Consider the following 19,849-nt stretch of genomic DNA (forward strand, 5'->3'; position numbering starts at 1 on the left):
AAGAGAAAGGGGGATACAAAGTTATAAATGATGTATTTATGTTTTAACTCTGACCACATGACTGCCTCACACAGATGCAGTTTAAATATATTATGTAAATAAGGCAAATTTATTTAATGTTTTCTTCAGTATAATCACATTGGAAAATCTCTTGCAGGTAAGTTTATCTGCTACTACAGTTTCTTCTCCTCACAGGGTGAGAGAGCTGCCTTGGAGCCAGAGGTGGTCACCAAGCATTCCTCAATGGGTCCCTTTATCTAGAAGACCCCAGGGAGATTTACCTCAGGGATGCACTGCCTTGGAATCCCGCGTAAGCTACAGTAATAATGGAGATGTTCCCAACCAGTCAGAAGCTCGTCCAGGGCATCCTGCTGGGGACAGTAGCCAATGAGCACGCCTGCAGTGCCAGCAGAAGACAGGTCCACAGCGTCCCTGCAGAGAGAAGCAGCACAGGCTGAAAACAGCAGCTTCCCAAACTGGCATCAACCCATTTTTAAAATGTGGCTCATCAATAACAAGTCCACTGCAGTTTATTCAAAACAATTAGTTCATTTCACAAGAATAAGTTCAATTCATGAGAAATGAAGGATACAAGAAGTCACCCCAAAATAGGCCTCTTTGGCATATGCATTATTTTGAGCTAAAGGCAATTGAAGACACAGGAAGACCAGAAAACACAGGAAAAGCTCTTTTTTTTTTTTTTAATTTATTTATTATTATTGTACTTTAAGTTGTAGGGTACATGGGCATAACGTGCAGGTTTGTTACATATGTATACTTGTGCCATGTTGGTGTGCTGCACCCATCAACTCATCATTTACATCAGGTATAACTCCCAATGCAATCCCTCCCCCCTCCCCCCTCCCCATGATAGGCCCCTGTGTGTGATGTTCCCCTTTCTGAGTCCAAGTGATCTCATTGTTCAGTTCCCACCTATGAGTGAGAACATGCGGTGTTTGGTTTTCTGTTCTTGTGACAGTTTGCTAAGAATGATGGTTTCCAGCTGCATCCATGTCCCTACAAAGGACGCAAACTCATCCTTTTTGATGGCTGCATAGTATTCCATGGTGTATATGTGCCACATTTTCTTAATCCAGTCTGTCACTGATGGACATTTGGGTTGATTCCAAGTCTTTGCTATTGTGAATAGTGCTGCAATAAACATACGTGTGCATGTGTCTTTATAGCAGCATAATTTATAATCCTTTGGGTATATACCCAGTAATGGGATGGCTGGGTCATATGGTACATCTAGTTCTAGATCCTTGAGGAATCGCCATACTGTTTTCCATAATGGTTGAACTAGTTGACAATCCCACCAACAGTGTAAAAGTGTTCCTATTTCTCCACATCCTCTCCAGCACCTGTTGTTTCCTGACTTTTTAATGATCGCCATTCTAACTGGTGTGAGATGGTATCTCATTGTGGTTTTGATTTGCATTTCTCTGATGGCCAGTGATGATGAGCATTTTTTCATGTGTCTGTTGGCTGTATGCATGTCTTCTTTTGAGAAATGTCTGTTCATATCCTTTGCCCACTTTTTGATGGGGTTGTTTGTTTTTTTCTTGTAAATTTGTTTGAGTTCTTTGTAGGTTCTGGATATTAGCCCTTTGTCAGATGAGTAGATTGCAAAACTTTTCTCCCATTCTGTAGGTTGCCTGTTCACTCTGATGGTAGTTTCTTTTGCTGTGCAGAAGCTCTTTAATTTAATGAGATCCCATTTGTCAATTTTGGCTTTTGCTGCCGTTGCTTTTGGTGTTTTAGACATGAAGTCTTTGCCCATGCCTATGTCCTGAATGGTACTACCTAGGTTTTCCTCTAGGATTTTTATGGTATTAGGTCTAACATTTAAGTCTCTAATCCATCTTGAATTAATTTTCGTATAAGGAGTAAAGAAAGGATCCAGTTTCAGCTTTCTACTTATGGCTAGCCAATTTTCGCAGCACCATTTATTAAATAGGGAATCCTTTCCCCATTTCTTGTTTCTCTCAGGTTTGTCAAAGATCAGATGGCTGTAGATGTGTGGTATTATTTCTGAGGACTCTGCTGAAAGATCTAAAATTGACACTCTAACGTCACAATTAAAAGAACTAGAGAAGCAAGAGCAAACACATTCGAAAGCTAGCAGAAGGCAAGAAATAACTAAGATCAGAGCAGAACTGAAGGAGATAGAGACACAAAAAACTCTCCAAAAAATCAATGAATCCAGGAGTTGGTTTTTTGAAAAGATCAACAAAATTGACAGACCACTAGCAAGACTAATAAAGAAGAAAAGAGAGAAGAATCAAATCGACGCAATTAAAAATGATAAAGGGGATATCACCACCGACCCCACAGAAATACAAACTACCATCAGAGAATACTATAAACACCTCTACGCAAATAAACTGGAAAATCTAGAAGAAATGGATAATTTCCTGGACACTTACACTCTTCCAAGACTAAACCAGGAAGAAGTTGAATCCCTGAATAGACCAATAGCAGGCTCTGAAATTGAGGCAATAATTAATAGCCTACCAACCAAAAAAAGTCCAGGACCAGATGGATTCACAGCTGAATTCTACCAGAGGTACAAGGAGGAGTTGGTACCATTCCTTCTGAAACTATTCCAATCAATAGAAAAAGAGGGAATCCTCCCTAACTCATTTTATGAGGCCAACATCATCCTGATACCAAAGCCTGGCAGAGACACAACAAAAAAAGAGAATTTTAGACCAATATCCCTGATGAACATCGATGCAAAAATCCTCAAGAAAATACTGGCAAACCGGATTCAGCAACACATCAAAAAGCTTATCCACCATGATCAAGTGGGCTTCATCCCTGGGATGCAAGGCTGGTTCACCATTTGCAAATCAATAAACATAATCCAGCATATAAACAGAACCAAAGACAAGAACCACATGATTATCTCAATAGATGCAGCAAAGGCTTTTGACAAAATTCAACAGCCCTTCATGCTAAAAACACTCAATAAATTCGGTATTGATGGAATGTACCTCAAAATAATAAGAGCTATTTATGACAAACCCACAGCCAATATCATACTGAATGGGCAAAAACTGGAAAAATTCCCTTTGAAAACTGGCACAAGACAGGGATGCCCTCTCTCACCACTCCTATTCAACATAGTGTTGGAAGTTCTGGCTAGGGCAATTAGGCAAGAGAAAGAAATCAAGGGTATTCAGTTAGGAAAAGAAGAAGTCAAACTGTCCCTGTTTGCAGATGACATGATTGTATATTTAGAAAACCCCATTGTCTCAGCCCAAAATCTCCTTAAGTTGATAAGCAACTTCAGCAAAGTCTCAGGATACAAAATTAATGTGCAAAAATCACAAGCATTCTTATACTCCAGTAACAGACAAACAGAGAGCCAAATCAGGAATGAACTTCCATTCACAATTGCTTCAAAGAGAATAAAATACCTAGGAATCCAACTTACAAGGGATGTAAAGGACCTCTTCAAGGAGAACTACAAACCACTGCTCAGTGAAATAAAAGAGGACACAAACAAATGGAAGAACATACCATGCTCATGGATAGGAAGAATCAATATCGTGAAAATGGCCATACTGCCCAAGGTAATTTATAGATTCAATGCCATCCCCATCAAGCTACCAATGAGTTTCTTCACAGAATTGGAAAAAACTGCTTTAAAGTTCATATGGAACCAAAAAAGAGCCCGCATCTCCAAGACAATTCTAAGTCAAAAGAACAAAGCTGGAGGCATCATGCTACCTGACTTCAAACTATACTACAAGGCTACAGTAACCAAAACAGCATGGTACTGGTACCAAAACAGAGATATAGACCAATGGAACAGGAAAAGCTCTTTACCTCTCCTTAACTGCCTAAATATTGAGTATAAATTGTCTTCTTTTGAAAAGGAAATTCACATTTATGAAGGAAATTTCCATTTGTAAAGGTGTCTCCCTACCAGAAAGAGAGCTACTTTCCCAGACAACTCTGAACCAGAGAGACTCTTATCTGCGTAATGAGACAACCCTAATCCAGCATACATTTCCTCCCCTCACCTTCCCATAGCTGGCCTCCCCTGACCGGGATCCCCAAATCCTTTTTGCTTTGTTTAACCTCATACGGTGTATAAGCCTCAATCATCTGGGAAGCTCCTTGAGTCTTATTTTTTGTGTGAAACTCCTGTGCATACATACATAATAAAACTGGTTTTTTTTATTAGTATGTATTGCTGAATCAGATGGAAAGACTATACTGAGTTTTATAAGATTCTGCCAAACTGTCTGCCAAAGTGGTTGTACCATTTTGAATTCTCATCAGCAGCAAATGAGGGTTCCTATTGCTCCACATTGTTGTCAACATTTAGTGTTGTCGGTGTTTTGTATTTTATTCATTCTATTAGGTATAGAAATGCATTGCATTGTGGCTGTAATTTGCCATTCTCCAATGACATATGATGTCGAGCATCTTATCATGAACTTATTTGCATCTGTCTTCTTTGGTGAGACAGCTGTTCACATCTTTTGCCCATGTTTTAGCTGTGTGTTTTCTTATGGTTTAATTTTAAGGATTTTGCATACAAGTTTATGTATACAAAACTTTATGTATTTTGTAGACAAGTTTTTTACGAGACATGGGTCTGCAAAATTTTTTTCCCAGTCTATGGATTGACCTTTTAATCTCTTAACAGTGTCTTTTGCAGAGCAGAAATATACTTTAATGAAGTCAAACTTACCAACATTTTCTTTTATGGATCATGCTTTTAATATTGTATCTAAAAAGACATTGTCACATCCAAAGTCACCTAGATTTTATCCTATGTTATTTTCTAGAACTTTTATAATCTGCATTTTACAATCAGGTCATAGATCCACTTGGAGTTAATTTTTGTCACAGGTATAAGTTAAGTGCCAAGATTCATTGTCTGGCATGTGGATGTCCATTTGTTCTGGCACCATTTGTTGCAAAGATGACGATTTTCCCACATGATTACCTTTGTTCTCTTCTCATATATTAGTTGACTGTATTGGTGTGGGGCTATCTCTTGAAGTTGCTGAGCCTTTACAGTAAGTCTTAAGTCAGGTAATGTCAGTCTTCAGACTTTGTTCTTCCATACTGGGCTGCCTGTCATGGATCTTTTGTCTTTCCACATGTACTTGAAAATCAGTTTGTTAATATCCACAAAGTAACACTGGGATTTTGACTGGGGTTTTGTTAAACCTAACATTCAAGTTGGGAAGAACTAACATCTTGTTGATATTAAATCTTTCTACCCCAAAACATGGAATATCTATTTATTTGGAGCTTTTTTCCATTTATTTCATTAGGATTTTGTAGTTTTCCTCACGTAATTTGTTAGATTTATAGCTAAGTATTCCATTTTGGGGATTGTTAATGTAAATGATATGTTTTTAAAATTTCAAATTCCAATTATTCATTGTAGATATATAGGGAAACATACGACTTTTCTATATTAACGTTGTATCCTGAAACCTTGATATAAATGTTTATCAGTTCTAGGAGCATTTTTTTTGACAATTCTTTGGGAGTTTCTACATATATAATCATGTCATCTACAAGCAATAACAGTTTTATTTATTCCTTTCCAATCTGTGTGAGTTTAAGTCCCTTTTCTGCTCTTATTGCATTATGTAGGACTGCTTGCCAGCAGAGTATTGAGATAAGAATGGAGAGAGAGGACATCCTCGTCTTGTTCCCAAATTTAGGAGAAAGGTATCTAGCTTCTCATGATTTAGTACGATATTACTTGAAGGTTTATTGTCAGTGTTCTTTATCAAGTTAATGAATTTCCTTTCTGTTCCTAGTTGGTTGAGAGTTAGTATCATGAATGAGTGTTTCTTTTGTGAAAAACTTTTTTATGCATCTGTTAATAGGATCAAACTATTTTTTCCTTTTATTCTATTGATGTAATGGATTATATTAATTGATTTTCAAAAATTGAATAAACCTTGCCTATCTGGAAAAATTCCTGCTTTGTCATAGTATATAATTCTTTTCATACATTGTTGTTAGATTCAATTTGATACTTTGTTGAGAATTTTTGCATGTATATTCATAAGAGACACTAAGCTATAGTTTTCCTTTCTTGTAATGTCCTTGTCTGGTTTCAGTATTTTGGTAATGCTGGCCTCATAAAAACAGTTAAACCATATTTGTTCTGTATCTATTTTCAAAGGACATTTTAGTAAATTGATATCATTTCTTTCTTAAATGGTAGAATTCACCAGTGAGACCACCTAAGTCTAGTGCTTTTGCTTTTATGGTCATTAGTTATTGATTCAATTTCTTTCATTGTTATATACCTATTTGGACTGTCTATTTGTCATTGTATGTGTTTGGGTAAATTGTGTATTTAGGGAATTGGCCCATTTGAAGTTATTCAAGATGTGGGCATAGAGTTGCTCAAAATATTTCCTTATTAATATTTTATTGTTCACGAGATTAGTAAGGATGACATCTTTGAGTTTCGATATTACTAATTTGTATTTTCTTTTTTTCATCGGTAATCTCACTAGGAGTTTATCAATTTTATTTATTTCATCTTTTAGTTCATTGATTTCAACTTTTAGTTTCATTGATTTTTCTCTATTATTTTCCTTTTTACAATTGTATTGATTGCTCCACCAATTTGTATCATTTCTTTTCTTCTGCTTACTTTCAATTTAATTTGCTCCTCTTCCTCTAGTTTAGTAAGGTATAAGCTTAGATTATCTATTTTAGTCTCTCATCTTTTCTAATAGATGCATTAAATTCCATTAATTTTCCTTTAAGCACCACTTTAGCTGTATCCCACAAACTGTGATAGGTTTAAATTTCATTTTCACTTAAGTTTAATTTTTGTAATTTCCTTTCTGATTTCTTTGACCTATGTGTTACCCAGAAATATGTTGTTTAATCTCCAAATATTTGGGGATGTCTAAAGCTATCCTTCTATTTTTTATTTCTAGTTTAATTCCATTGTGGTTTGATGGCATAGTTTGAATGATGTCTGTTCCTTTACCGTTAAGCTGCATTTGGGATTTTAGTGTGAGGTTTGAGTTTATCTGACTAGAAGTTATGTTGTGCTTACTGGTGGCTGTCTCAGTGGTGTCAGTTCTAGTGTCCTTGGGTTTATATCCAATTGTCTTTGAGTTTGCCTAGAGATTCCATCTTAGAGTCTGAGGCTTGTAGATCTTATAGTCCTTGGTTATTACACAGGAGCTCCACCGAAGTGGTGGTGAGGAGCTGGTTGAGGGGAAGAGTTGTCTATTCTCACAATCATGTCTCAGTCTTCTAGTGCCTGAGCTGGGCATTCCCCTTTCCCCAGGTCAGTTAGGCTCTGGAAAAACAGCTTCCCCTTAGGGCTGGTCTTTCTAAGCCTTACAGAGAGGTCTGGGCATATTTTCATATAATTACTTCCTGCTGAAAGCACAAAGGGATTTTTTCCCCAGTCTTTACATTGAGAATCTGGTAGGGTTCCTATAGGTAATACTCACCAGTGAGGAGCCCCCAAGGCTACTTTCAAGTTAGTCCACACTGAGCCTACATTGCTTTTTGATTACAGTTGATGTGTTCCTACTGATCCTGGCTCCATCTGGTGACTTCTGCTTCTAGGTCTCCTGATTCACAGTCCTGGGCTTCCTTCTATTATAGTATTTATGGTATTTTCAGTATCCATAGAGGATGGGTCTAGGACTCTCCTTGGACACTAAAAATCCACAGATGCTCAAGTCCTTTATATAAAATAGTGTAGTATTTGCTTATAACCTACATACGTCTTCCCAAATACTTTAAATAATTTCTTGATGACTTATAATACCCAATACATTGTAAATGCCATATAAACAGTGCTTATACTGTGTTTTTTAGGGAATATTAACAACAGAAAAAGTCTGTATATGTTCAGTACAGACAGAATCATCCCTTTTTTCCTGAATATTTTGCAGTGCCATTAGTTGAATCCAAGGATATGAACCCACAGGTGTAGGGGGTCCCCTGACTGTCCAGTATGGGGTAGCAGTTTGCTCTGTGACCTCAAGTCTCTGATGGCTCTAAGAAGAGTTGATAATTTTTAGCTTTTAAGGTATTTTCTTGTTGTGAAAATGAAAGTGACAACTTACAAGCTCTTTAAATATTGTACCAAAAACCACAACTCAGTACCTTTTTCAGTAGTTTTTGTTTCATTTTTTTTCATGTTCCATATCTCTGCCCCACAGGAAAAGCTATACATTGTAAATGAATCTCTCCATCCTGCACATTGTCTACCATTCTCTTACTCCCCGAGTCAATGGCTTCTAATGTACACCATGGAACAATTTCTCAAGTTTATCACTGGCAGCACTAATTTAATATTCTGCACTTTTAATTCTATTGTATGTGATAAATATAAGAGAAAACAGAATTTAAGATCTACTGAGTACTTAATTTCCTTTACATCAGTTTCTATTACATCCGTATTCTCCTATCTTTCAAATTCAGCTAGTACATTTGTCATGAGAGTTTCCACATTTGTGTCATAAAATTTTAACTTTTAAGTCTTCAGAGTATCAACTTTTAAAAAAGCATTCCCTTATATTTAAATAATAAGAATATCCATGTATAATTTTTAGGTACAGTCTTTCCATAGTGCTCCAATCAGTTTTTGTACCATAATTATTCCGATGTATTATTGTTTATTCATTCTTCTAAAGAGAGCAAGATTGCCAGAAAAAAATACAAAACATCCACTTAAATTTGTAATTCAGATAAACAATGAATAAATGTTAAATGTAAGTATGTACCATAAAATGTTTATATGTGTTATGTTAAAAAAAAATGTCCACTGAAAACTCAAGTTTCAAGTGTTTACTGGATAGGGGAATATTTGTAAAGGTTAATGTATATATTATCTGTGGCTTCAAATATACCATCCATATGCTGTATTATCCTTGTGCTTTATTATCAAAATTGACGCTAAAATGGGAGTTGTTTTCAATAGCCCATAAAACAATGGAACAGCTGGATAAAATGCAGAAAAATCTATTTAAAGACTAGGAATTAAAGATTCAAATCCCAAAAAGAAGAAAAACTCACTGAGAGGAGACACGTGTTTTGTTTGTTTTTCCTTGAAGTATTAGCCACACATATAAAATAAGGAAGAAGAAGTAATGATACTGTGGAGAAAGTGACTGTTAAAAGGCAGAGGAGCTAAGAAAAGCTGTTATTAGTCTTTGGAAGACATAAAAATTGAGATTCCAGGCTACCAGAGCAGGTAGGACTTGAGAGGCCAATACCGCAGGGGGAAGAAAGTAAGAAAAACTGTTAACTCTAGGTGTCTCATGCTTGAGATGTTCATTAATGTATGAGCAATGCAGGTCTATAATTGAAGAGGGAAATCAAGTCACAACTCTAAGAATCTAAAAAGTAAGTAAACCTACCAAGTTTATAACAAACCTGGAATAACCAACTGGGATAACAAAAACTGTCATTAAGCAGACATTCAGGTGTCAGGACTCTGGCAAACAAACATGGCTCTCAATCAGGGCCATTGAACAGTGAAGCCTCTGGAAATGTACAAATAGACAAGCCCTTTAAAAAATTTATTTAAATGATTTTAGATGAGTTTGCTGAGATAATTTCATATGTTATAATTCCATATCAAAGCTAAAGAGAATTCTCTTTGAAGGAAAACAGAATCATCCAGAGACTCTAAATCTTTTCATTCAATCAAACTTTATCAGTTGTTATGGGTTGAATTGTGTCCCATCCAAAATAATAGTAATAATAATAATAATGTTGGAGCCCTAACTCCCTGTCCCTTGGAATATGACCTTATTTGGAGATAAAATGTCAAAGAAAAAATCAAATTTAAATGAGGCTACTATGATGGGCTCTAATCTGGTATGACTGATGTCCTTAAAAAAGGGAAAATGTGGACACAGACACATACAGAGGGAAGACTATGTAAACAAACAGAGAGAAGATGGCCATGTATAAGCCAAGGAGACAGGCCTATATCAGAGCCCTCCCCGACAGCAGTCAGAAGGAACTAATACTGGCAACAGTTTGATCTCAGAGTTCAAGCCTCTAGAACCATGAGATAATAAGTTTTCCTGGTTTAAGCCACTAAGTTTGTGTTTTGTTGTCATTCATGTTGTTGTTGCTTTGAGATGGAGTTTCACTCTGTAGCTGAGGCTGGAGTGCAGTGATGCAATCATAGCTTATTGCAGCCTCTAAATTCTGGGCTCCAGCAATCCTCCCACCTCAGCCTCCCAAGTAGCTCAGACTACGTACATGCACCTTACCATCAGACCTGGCTAATTAAATGTTTTTGTTGTTGTTGTTTTGTTTTGTTTCTGTTTTGTAGAGATGGAGTCTCGCTATGTTGTCCAGGCTGTTCTCAAACTCCTAGCCTCAAATGATCCTCCCACCTTAACCTCCCAGAGTACTGGGATTACAAGCATGAGCCACTGCACCCGGCCAGAGGTATATTTTTACAGTAGTCCTAGCAAATAAATACACCAGGAATACCACTAAAAAAAATAAATAAATAAAAATAAATAAAAACTAGGATAAAAAACAAATAAAATGAAAATAAATCCACAAGTGATATAGATATTGGAGTTATCAGACATAGACTTTAACATAGTTTAATTAATAAATGATCAAAAAAGAGGAAAAAAAGGTGAATTTTACCAGAAAACTGAAATCAATTTAAAAAATCGAATAAAAATTTTAGAACTGGAAAGTTATAATAAGCAAAATTAAGACAGTAATAGAGTACTTTAAACATAGTAATGAATAGTAATATTAATGGAATTTGATACAAAATATCCAAATCAGTAATACTAACAACATCACTTAAGATAGATATTAAAAATAAAATTTTAGTATATTATGCACCAAATTTCTGCATAGAAATGGAATAATTTAGATGGAATAGAAAAATTCCTTAAAACACAATATACCAAGAAAAGGAGGAAATAGAAAACCTAAAAATTTCTACATGTAAAAAGAAATTGAATCATTAATTAAAATTGTTTTGATAAATTTAGACCCAAAGGCATTCATTAGCGCATTCTTTGAAATATCTATGTAAAAATTACATGGATCATACACTATTCTGGAAAACAGACTGGAAACAATTTTCAAGTTACTTACTGAGCCCATTATTCCTTGACAATTAAACCTGGCAAATGTGTTACAGTAAGTGAAATTCACAAGATAATTTCATATAAAAATCATCACAAAATTTTAGCAACTATTACCCAATTAAATCAAGTGATATATAAAAGGGGTATGAAATTTTGACCAAGTCAACTTTATCCATGAATTCAATATTTTTAAAATAAAATTTAAAAATTATTTAATGTAATATAGTATACTAAGAGTATAAAGAAAAGGTGAGAAAAAATAGTCAGTAAAATGTTAAAATTATTGCTTATAAAAACAGCTGGGCATGTAGTCCCACCTGCCAGAAGGCTGAAGAAGAAAGGTTACTTGAGCCCAGATGTTTGAGACTGTGGTGAGCTATGATCATGCTACTGTACTCCAGCCTGGGTGACAGAGCAAGACCCTGTCTCTAAATATATTCTTTATAAAAATAAACAAAAGTCAAACATTGAAAAAAAAAAAAAAAAAAACCTTTACAAGCTAGAAAGGAAAATATACAAGAACTTTCTTAATCTGATTTTAAAATGTATGCCAAGACAATAGAAGCTATATATTTATGTTTAATAAAATATTTATTTATTTTATTTTATTTTATTTTATTTTATTTTAGACAAAGTTTCACTCCATCACCCAGGCTGGAATGCAGTGACATGATCTCGGCTCACTGCAACCTCTGCCTCCAGGATTCAAATGATTCTCATGCCTCAGCCTCTCAAGTAGCTGGGATTACATGCGTGTGCCACCAGGTTCAGCTAATTTTTTGGTATTTTTAGTAGAGATGGGGTTTTGCCACGTTGGGCAGGCTGGTATTGAACTCCTAACCTTAAGTGATCGACCCACCTTGGCCTCCCACAGTGCTGGGACTACAGACATGAGCCACTACACCCAACCCATGTTAATCATAAAATATGTAAAGTTTTCCCCTTCAAATCAAAAACAAAAGGTCCCCATTACCACCTCTTCTATTCAACATTATAACGCCAGTGCTGGTCAGTCCAATAAGGCAAGAAAAATAAAGTTATAAAGATTGAAAGAAAATAATAATGTTGTATATATTCAGGAATGAGATCCTTATCTGTGTAGTATATACAAAAGAATCTATACCTAGACAAATCATAATCAAACTGTCAAAGACTTCAGACAAAGGGAAAATCATGATGGCAATGAGAGAAGTGACTCATAATGTACAAAGAATCTCCAGGAAGGTTAATAGTTGCTTTCTTAACAGACATCATAGAGGCCAGAACACAATAGGATGGCATGCACAAAGTGTTGAGAGGTTAAAAGAAAAAAAAAAAAAAAAGCTAGCCTAGAATTCTACAGTAAAGAAGAAATGACTATCTTTCAAAATTTAATGAGAGATTAAGATATTCACAGCTCACCAAAACCGAGAGAGTTTGTTGACAGTATAACTGCCTCAAAATTACTAAATGAAGTCTTTAAGCTGAAATGAAAAGTACTAACAGTAACATGAATCCATATAACGAAATAAAATAAAAAGCACTGGTTAAGATTACCATATAAAGAAATATAAATGACAAGATAAATGTAATCAACCCTGATGAGCACACAATCTCTAAAAACGTAATTTGTAATAATAATAGCATAAATGGGAGAGGAGCTATATAGAAATGCAATTTTATAAACTATTGAAATTAAATTGGTATTAATCTAAATTAGAGAATTTTAACTCAAGATGTTAGTTATAATCCCCAGAAAAATCGCTAAGAAAATAACTCAAAAATACGTATAGCAAAAAACACAATAAGGACTTAAAGTGGTATTTTAGAAAATACTTATTTAGCACAAAAGATAGCAGCAATAGAAGAACAGAGGAATGAAAAATATAGAGGAAATATAGAAAGCAAATAGTAAAATGGTGGAAACCAATTCTACCATCTCAGTAATTAGATTATTTAGCTCATTTACATTTAATGTAATTACCACATAATTATCAATTAATTCTACCATTTAACCAATTCACAGATTGGCAGAATGGACTTTTTTTTAATTATCCAACTATATGCTGTCTATAAAATATACACTTTAGAATCAAAGTCACAAATAGTTTGAAAATAAAAGGATGCAAAAAGATATACAATGAAACCAGTATCCAAAAGACAGCTGAGGTGACACTACTAATATATAACAGAATAGACTTGAAGAAAATATTGTTTCTAAAAACAAAGAGAAACATCTTATAACAATAAAAGGGTCAATTCCTTAGGAAGACAAACTAATCATAAAAACATATGAAATTAGGAACAGAGCCTCACAACACACAAAGCAAATGCTGACAGCATTAAAGGGAGAAATAGACAATTCAACAATAATAACAAGTTCAATACACCATATTCAATATTTAATAGACTAACTATGCTAGAAGATTAACAAAAATATAGGAGATTGGAACAATACAACAAGATAATTAGACCTAGCTGACTATAGAGACTTAGAACTCACCACCCAAAAACAGCAGAATAAACATTCTTCTCAAATGTATATAGAAGCAATTCTCCAGAATAGAACAAGTGTTTGGCTATTAAACAAACAAACAAAAAAGCCTTATTAGCTGGGTACAGTGGCGCAAACCTGTAATTCTAGCACTTTGGGAGACCAAGGTGGGTGGACCATTTTAGGTCAGGAGTTCAAGACCAGCCTGCCCAACATGGTGAAAAACACTGTCTACCAAAAATGCAAAAATTAGCCAGGCATGGTGGCAGATGCCTGTAATCCCAGCTACTTGGAAGGCTGAGGCAGGAGAATCACTAGAACACAAGAGGTGAAGGTTGCAGTGAGCCGAGATCATGCCACTGCACTCCAGCATGAGTGAAACAGCAACACTCTGTTAAAAAAAAAAAAAAAATTAACCTCAATAAATGAAAAGAACTGGAATCACACAAAGTATGTTCTTTGACTACAATGGGCTAAAATTAAAAATCAATACAGAAGCAATCTTTAGGAAATTCCAAATGTGTAGAAATTAAACAACATACGCCTTCATAACCAATGGGTCAAAGAAGAAATCAAAAGGAAAATTAGAAAATACTTTGAGATGAATGAAAACAAAAACACAACACACCAAAACATGGTATTCAGCTGAAAAGGTGCATAAAGAGAAAGATATAGCTGTAATAGCTGTATTATTCCTTAAACGGGTAGATGTCAGAATAATAACCTAGCCATTTACATTAAGAAATTAGAAAAACTAAAGCAAACTAAACCTAAAGAAAACAGAATGAAAAAAATAATAATGATTTGAGCAGAAATAAATAAAACAGGGAAGAAAAAATAATAAAGAAAATAATCAGAATCAAAACTTGATTCTTTAAGGTCAATGAAATCTACAAACTCAGCTATACTGACCAACAAAAGGGAATAAGAATATTAAAATTACTAAAATAAGAAATAAAACATTTCTACCAATCTTAAAGAAATGGAAAATTTTTTAATAGTCTAAATGTTCATATGCCAAACTCCTAAGAAATTTAGATAACATGGACAAATTCCTAGAAAGACAGAAAATACTGAAAGTGACCAAATGAGAAAAAGAAAATCTAAACAGATCCACAAGTGAAGATACTGAATTAGTAATAATAATAATAAAAACAATAGAAACAATGCCAAAAAAATCTTTTCATAAATAAAAGCCCAGTACCAAACGGTTTCACTGGTGAGTTCTACCAAATATTTAAAGATGAATTAACACTAACGCTTCTAGACTGTTTCAAAAAGTAGAAGAGAAAAAAACATTCCCAAGCTAATTACATAAGGTCAGTATCATCCAGATACCACAACTAAAGACACGACAGAAAGCTATATAACAGTATTTCTTATAAATAGATGTTTAAAAATCCTCAACAAAATACAAGTAAATCAAATCCAGCCCATATAAAGAGAAGTAGGCACTATGCTCAAGTGTAATTTATTCCAGGAATGCAAAGTTAGTTTAATATATAAAATCAATCATTTGTTGCGTCTACCAATCATCTATATCATGTTAGTAGAACAAAGTGCAAAAACCACACATCTCATTAAACTCAGAAAAAGAATTTGACAAAACTCAATACCCTTTTATGAAAAAACAGTAAAAGAATTTGAGATAAAAGGAAATTATTGTATGAACCTATTTATATGGAATTCCCAGGATACTCAAATCCATAGAGATAGAAAGTAGATTAATGGTCGACAATGGAGGGAAGCAATGGGGAATGATTGCTAATTGGTACAGGGTTTCTTTACAAAGTAATGAAAATGTTCTAGAGTTAGTGGAAATCATTGTATGGCTTTATGAATATGGTAAAAATCACTGAATTGTTACATTTAAAAAACTGTAAGTTTGATGGTATGGGAATTATATCTCAGTTAACCAAAACACTACCAGTATTTACAAAAGCGAAACACGCACGTGCTCTATGGAGGCAATTTCATTCATATGTGTATCAGGAATTGTTCATAACAAATATCTGTCATTATTAGTAACAATAAAACTATTGCAACATGTGATAATATGGATGCATTTTACAAATATGATTTTACAGAAAAAAATCACTCATGTAAAAATGTAAACTGTATGATCCCATTTATATAAAATTCACAAACAAGTAAAACTAACCTATGGTAATAAAAACTAGAACAGTGTTTATCTTTGGTTTAGATAGGGTCATGAAGGGAGTTTCTTGGGGGTCTGCCAAAGGTCTCTCTCCTGATGATAGTTACACGTATGCTAATATTATAAAAGTTCATCAACCCATATATTTATGATTTATGAGTATTATATATCTCAATGCTTAAGTTGATATTTTTAAAACTGTTGGTAATCTCCACACATTAATTAATAAATCACCTAGCACAAATGTTCATGTTTAAAAAGTCTTTATATAAGTTCTGCTAGAATGTCTTTGAATGGTCTCCTAACTACTACTCCCCAATCTCAATGAGCTCTTTAACAATTTAAAGACATACAATATATATTTTTAAATGTTCTAAAACATATAAAGATATGGAATGCATATTCAAATATTCTTTGCATTGTCCAATTACCCCAGCACCCTTCCAGCCTCTGTGCTGCCCAAGGCCCGTACTTGTTTTTTCTACTCAGTATCTTTCAACTTCAAAACAGGAAACACAGCACTCTGAGAACACAGGGATTCAACAATGGAAAAGGTCTTTCTGCCTTAAAAGCAAGCCATCATCCAGTTCAATGATAGCTGCCTAATTTTTAATCACTTAGGTTAATTTTTAAACTAAGGGCATGACTTCATAATGAAAACAAATGAACAACCTTTTCTTCCACTTTCAGAGCAGGGTATCTTCTGCATGCTGTACAATTAAAACGGTTGCATTTGCTTTGCAGTTAGTGGAAATCACCTCACTCAACTTTTGCACACAGCATATCTATTAATGCTTTAGATTTTATTGAGCAGTGATGTCTATCACTATAAGTAGTTTGGTAGAATGTTTGCAGAGAGGATCCAGAGTGTGCTAAACCACAGTAGAGGTCAGTACTCAAATAGCATTTCAAAGACATGTTAAGTCAAACTGTGCTGTGATTTCCCATGCTCTATTTTATTAGCTTAAATACCTGCTGCTCTGTGAATAGCTAAATTTCTTTATGTGAATTTTTGGGGAAAATAAGGATCTACGAAGACCAACCTCACAACTAAGTTTAAGTGAACAGGACCCATTTTCCATGGTGTCTTCTTATAATCCAGATGGAAAGCACTGAGTGGGTACAGCCTAATAAAGATTTGCATATAGAAGGAGGTCATATGCTAATAAAGCTTTTCAGCAAGGCAAGAGTTTATTATCTAAACCAGAGCTCATTCTGACTGACCTAAAAGAAGTGAGCTCATCTATATAAATCTTCTAATCTGTCTCTGTGAGATGCTAACCAACACCTCCTTAATCAAAATCACTGTCAATCATATTGATATTATTAGAAAACGCTCACATCCATTTTACAGTTTCCATGCACTTGCATTTCAGTTATCTCAACCTAGCAGTGAAAGTCATAACTGTATGCTTTACACTTCAGCACCACTTAGAAAGGCAAGACATTTTTTAGTCCTCGGTTGGACACAAAAGTGAGCTTCAAGTGGCTTTTATCATGATGCATGCTGACTAGCTGTTTCTCCCCCTTTATTTAATGACATAACAGGTCAAGAAATTTTGGAAATTAAATAAAATGTTTGGAGCACTCTGAGGAGTCTTTGCCAGATCAAGAACCTTCTCACTGCAGGCATTTAATTTCCTTTATATTATCAGCAGTCTGTAAACTGTGAAAGTAGGTCAATGAGAGTCAAGAAAGAACAGCTCAATGGTCATGATTTGATTTGCATTCCAGATAGTATTTTAAATTCATTTGCTTCCAAACTGCTGGATTTTCTACTGCCACTGTCCATACTTTATTGCAAGGTTAACCCCCAATTTACCACCTGCCCTTTCATCAAGTGACTGGATCCTGAATATCTGAATTGTTTCTGTGTGTTAACAGGAACGTCACAGGCTCCTGTCTGCTGGTCTTGTTGGATCTTGAACATGGGCCATGTGTTTGTTAGGAGAAGGCCCTGAGCCTGTGACCAAAACCAAAGACACTGAATCCAAAGACAGCTTCAGCGAGCGCACACTCCATGATAGCTTGACATTGTTTTAGAAAGATTACGATGCTCTCATGCTGATTTGTTTCTTATATGTGGATCAGGAATATATTTTTACCTTCTTCTGTTTTGTTTTGTTTTATTTTGTTTTGTTTTGTTTTGTTTTGTTTGAGATGGAGTCTGGGTACTGGGATTACAGGCATGAGCCACCATGCCCAGCCTTACCTTCTTCTTTGAAAGGTAAAATAAGTTTAGTCCACCGGTTTAAAGATACACACACACACACACACACACACACCCCTATTTAACCATCTAATACAAGTTGAAGTTCCCTCACGTATTTTAGATTGGTATTTAAACATCAGTACAATTGCAACATAAGACAATACAGTCATTCATTTAGGGACTTCAGTAATGATTTTTATTCATTTTCTTCCTTTGTACTTGGCTAGGGGAGACGTCACAAATGTGATTAAGTTACATCTCAAAACAGAAAAATTAACACACAATTATATTTTCATACTCCTGAGATTTTGTTTTTGTTCTTGCCCATGAAGAAAATGTTATAAACTTCTGGCAAAAAAAAAAAAAAAAGGAAAGCTCATTAAACTACACACATGCTCTGTTCATAGCAGCTGCCAATCTTCCCACTTAATAATTTATTGGAGGAAGAGAGTAATATATCAAAGACATGTTTTTAAAGAACAAACGGTGGCTTATGTTTATCACCTGTTCCTCAGTCACTCAGACTTTTCATTTAATGTTTCTTTCATTTGATGTCTTAATTTACGACACACACAGGTTCAGTTTTAAAAACTATTCAGAAAACCACACAGTTCCAGTTTTCTTAGAATGCCTTTGCCAAATCTAATTCTTCCACAAAGTTAGTGTTAGAGATCAAGTAAGTCATTGTTAAGTTTTACAGAATCTGGATTGTAAATATGAGAGCCATTAATTCACATAATTATCTGTAATATAGCTTACACATATTTGTATTATTTTCCAAATATATGTAGATTCAAAAATTGTAAATGCGTTATTAATTCCATAATAGGTGATATCAGAAAACGTTTTTAAACTTTAGTATTTCAAATTTTTCTAATGTATTTTCTAATCTATTTAACTTTTTAATTAATAAGAAATTTTTATAAAAAGAAATACCACAACTTTGCTATTTACGAGAGATTGAAAGATTGAGAATGTTAGTATAACTATTCTCCACCTGATTGATATTTTTAGATGTTTAAGCAAGGGAAGGTAAACTTACTAAGATTTTTATTTTCCTAAAGTGATATTTTTAAAAATTCCTATGTGAGCACAGGTTACTTTACTATATTATGTGTCAAAATATACTAAGAATCGTTATAATTTAAAACAAGTTGAAACTACAGCTATCAGAAAAAAGAGCTTCTTTTTTTTGTTAATAAACTGTTGATAACCAGTAGCCATAAGATGATAATGCCTCAATTTTATACCATTCTTTTAACCCGTCAGTGTCTTTCAGATATTCTAATGTATTTTACCTCAAAAAAAAAGACATGGAAAAATTGAGGTTATTATTATTTTACAAATTTAAAGGAGACAGAATTCAGGACCATATACGACAGTTACATTGGACTAAATCAATGTGCTAGTATAGATTTGAGAGATGTGTTGCACCCAGAACCTCTGGCTGTGGGTCCAAGTCTCACTTCTAGTTTCATGCCTTGATGCTTTTCCAAAAGATAAAAGCTAGAGGGAAAAAGACGAAAGGAGATCTATTTAAAAAGAAAGAGAGGAGATGACATGTGGAATTAGGGATACACTAAATAACTTTGCTATTGTTTACACTGAGGAGTTAATATAGTCCCTGTAAAGAAGTAGGAAACCAAGCATTACATAGAGTTATATTTGTAGAGTAAACCAGAGAAGCTAAACACAGGCTACACATCCTCCAAATTGTAGGAAGAAAGATGAAACCATGCAAAACACACACACACACACACACACACACACATACACACACACACACAGCAGTAAACAAAAACAACGAAAGCTAGACCATACACGGGTATAATTAAACATGATTGGGGTTGGGGGGATTTGAGGAGTCTTGCTTTCAGTTACAGACTTACACAGTTTTT

General features: G+C 34.5%; 1 protein-coding gene across 1 annotated transcript in view; it reads right to left on the reverse strand.

Moving 5' to 3' along the window:
- Positions 1 to 19,849, reverse strand: part of ABCA13 (ATP binding cassette subfamily A member 13) — a 410,641-nt gene that overhangs the window by 72,154 nt on the left and 318,638 nt on the right. Inside the window, exon 41 of the mRNA XM_074036523.1 lies at positions 282 to 432. Coding sequence (XP_073892624.1) covers positions 282 to 432 — 151 coding nt within the window. The remainder of the gene's footprint in view (positions 1 to 281; positions 433 to 19,849) is intronic.

The sequence above is a fragment of the Macaca fascicularis genome, chromosome 3 (assembly GCF_037993035.2).
Source record: "Macaca fascicularis isolate 582-1 chromosome 3, T2T-MFA8v1.1".
Lineage (NCBI taxonomy): Eukaryota > Metazoa > Chordata > Mammalia > Primates > Cercopithecidae > Macaca > Macaca fascicularis.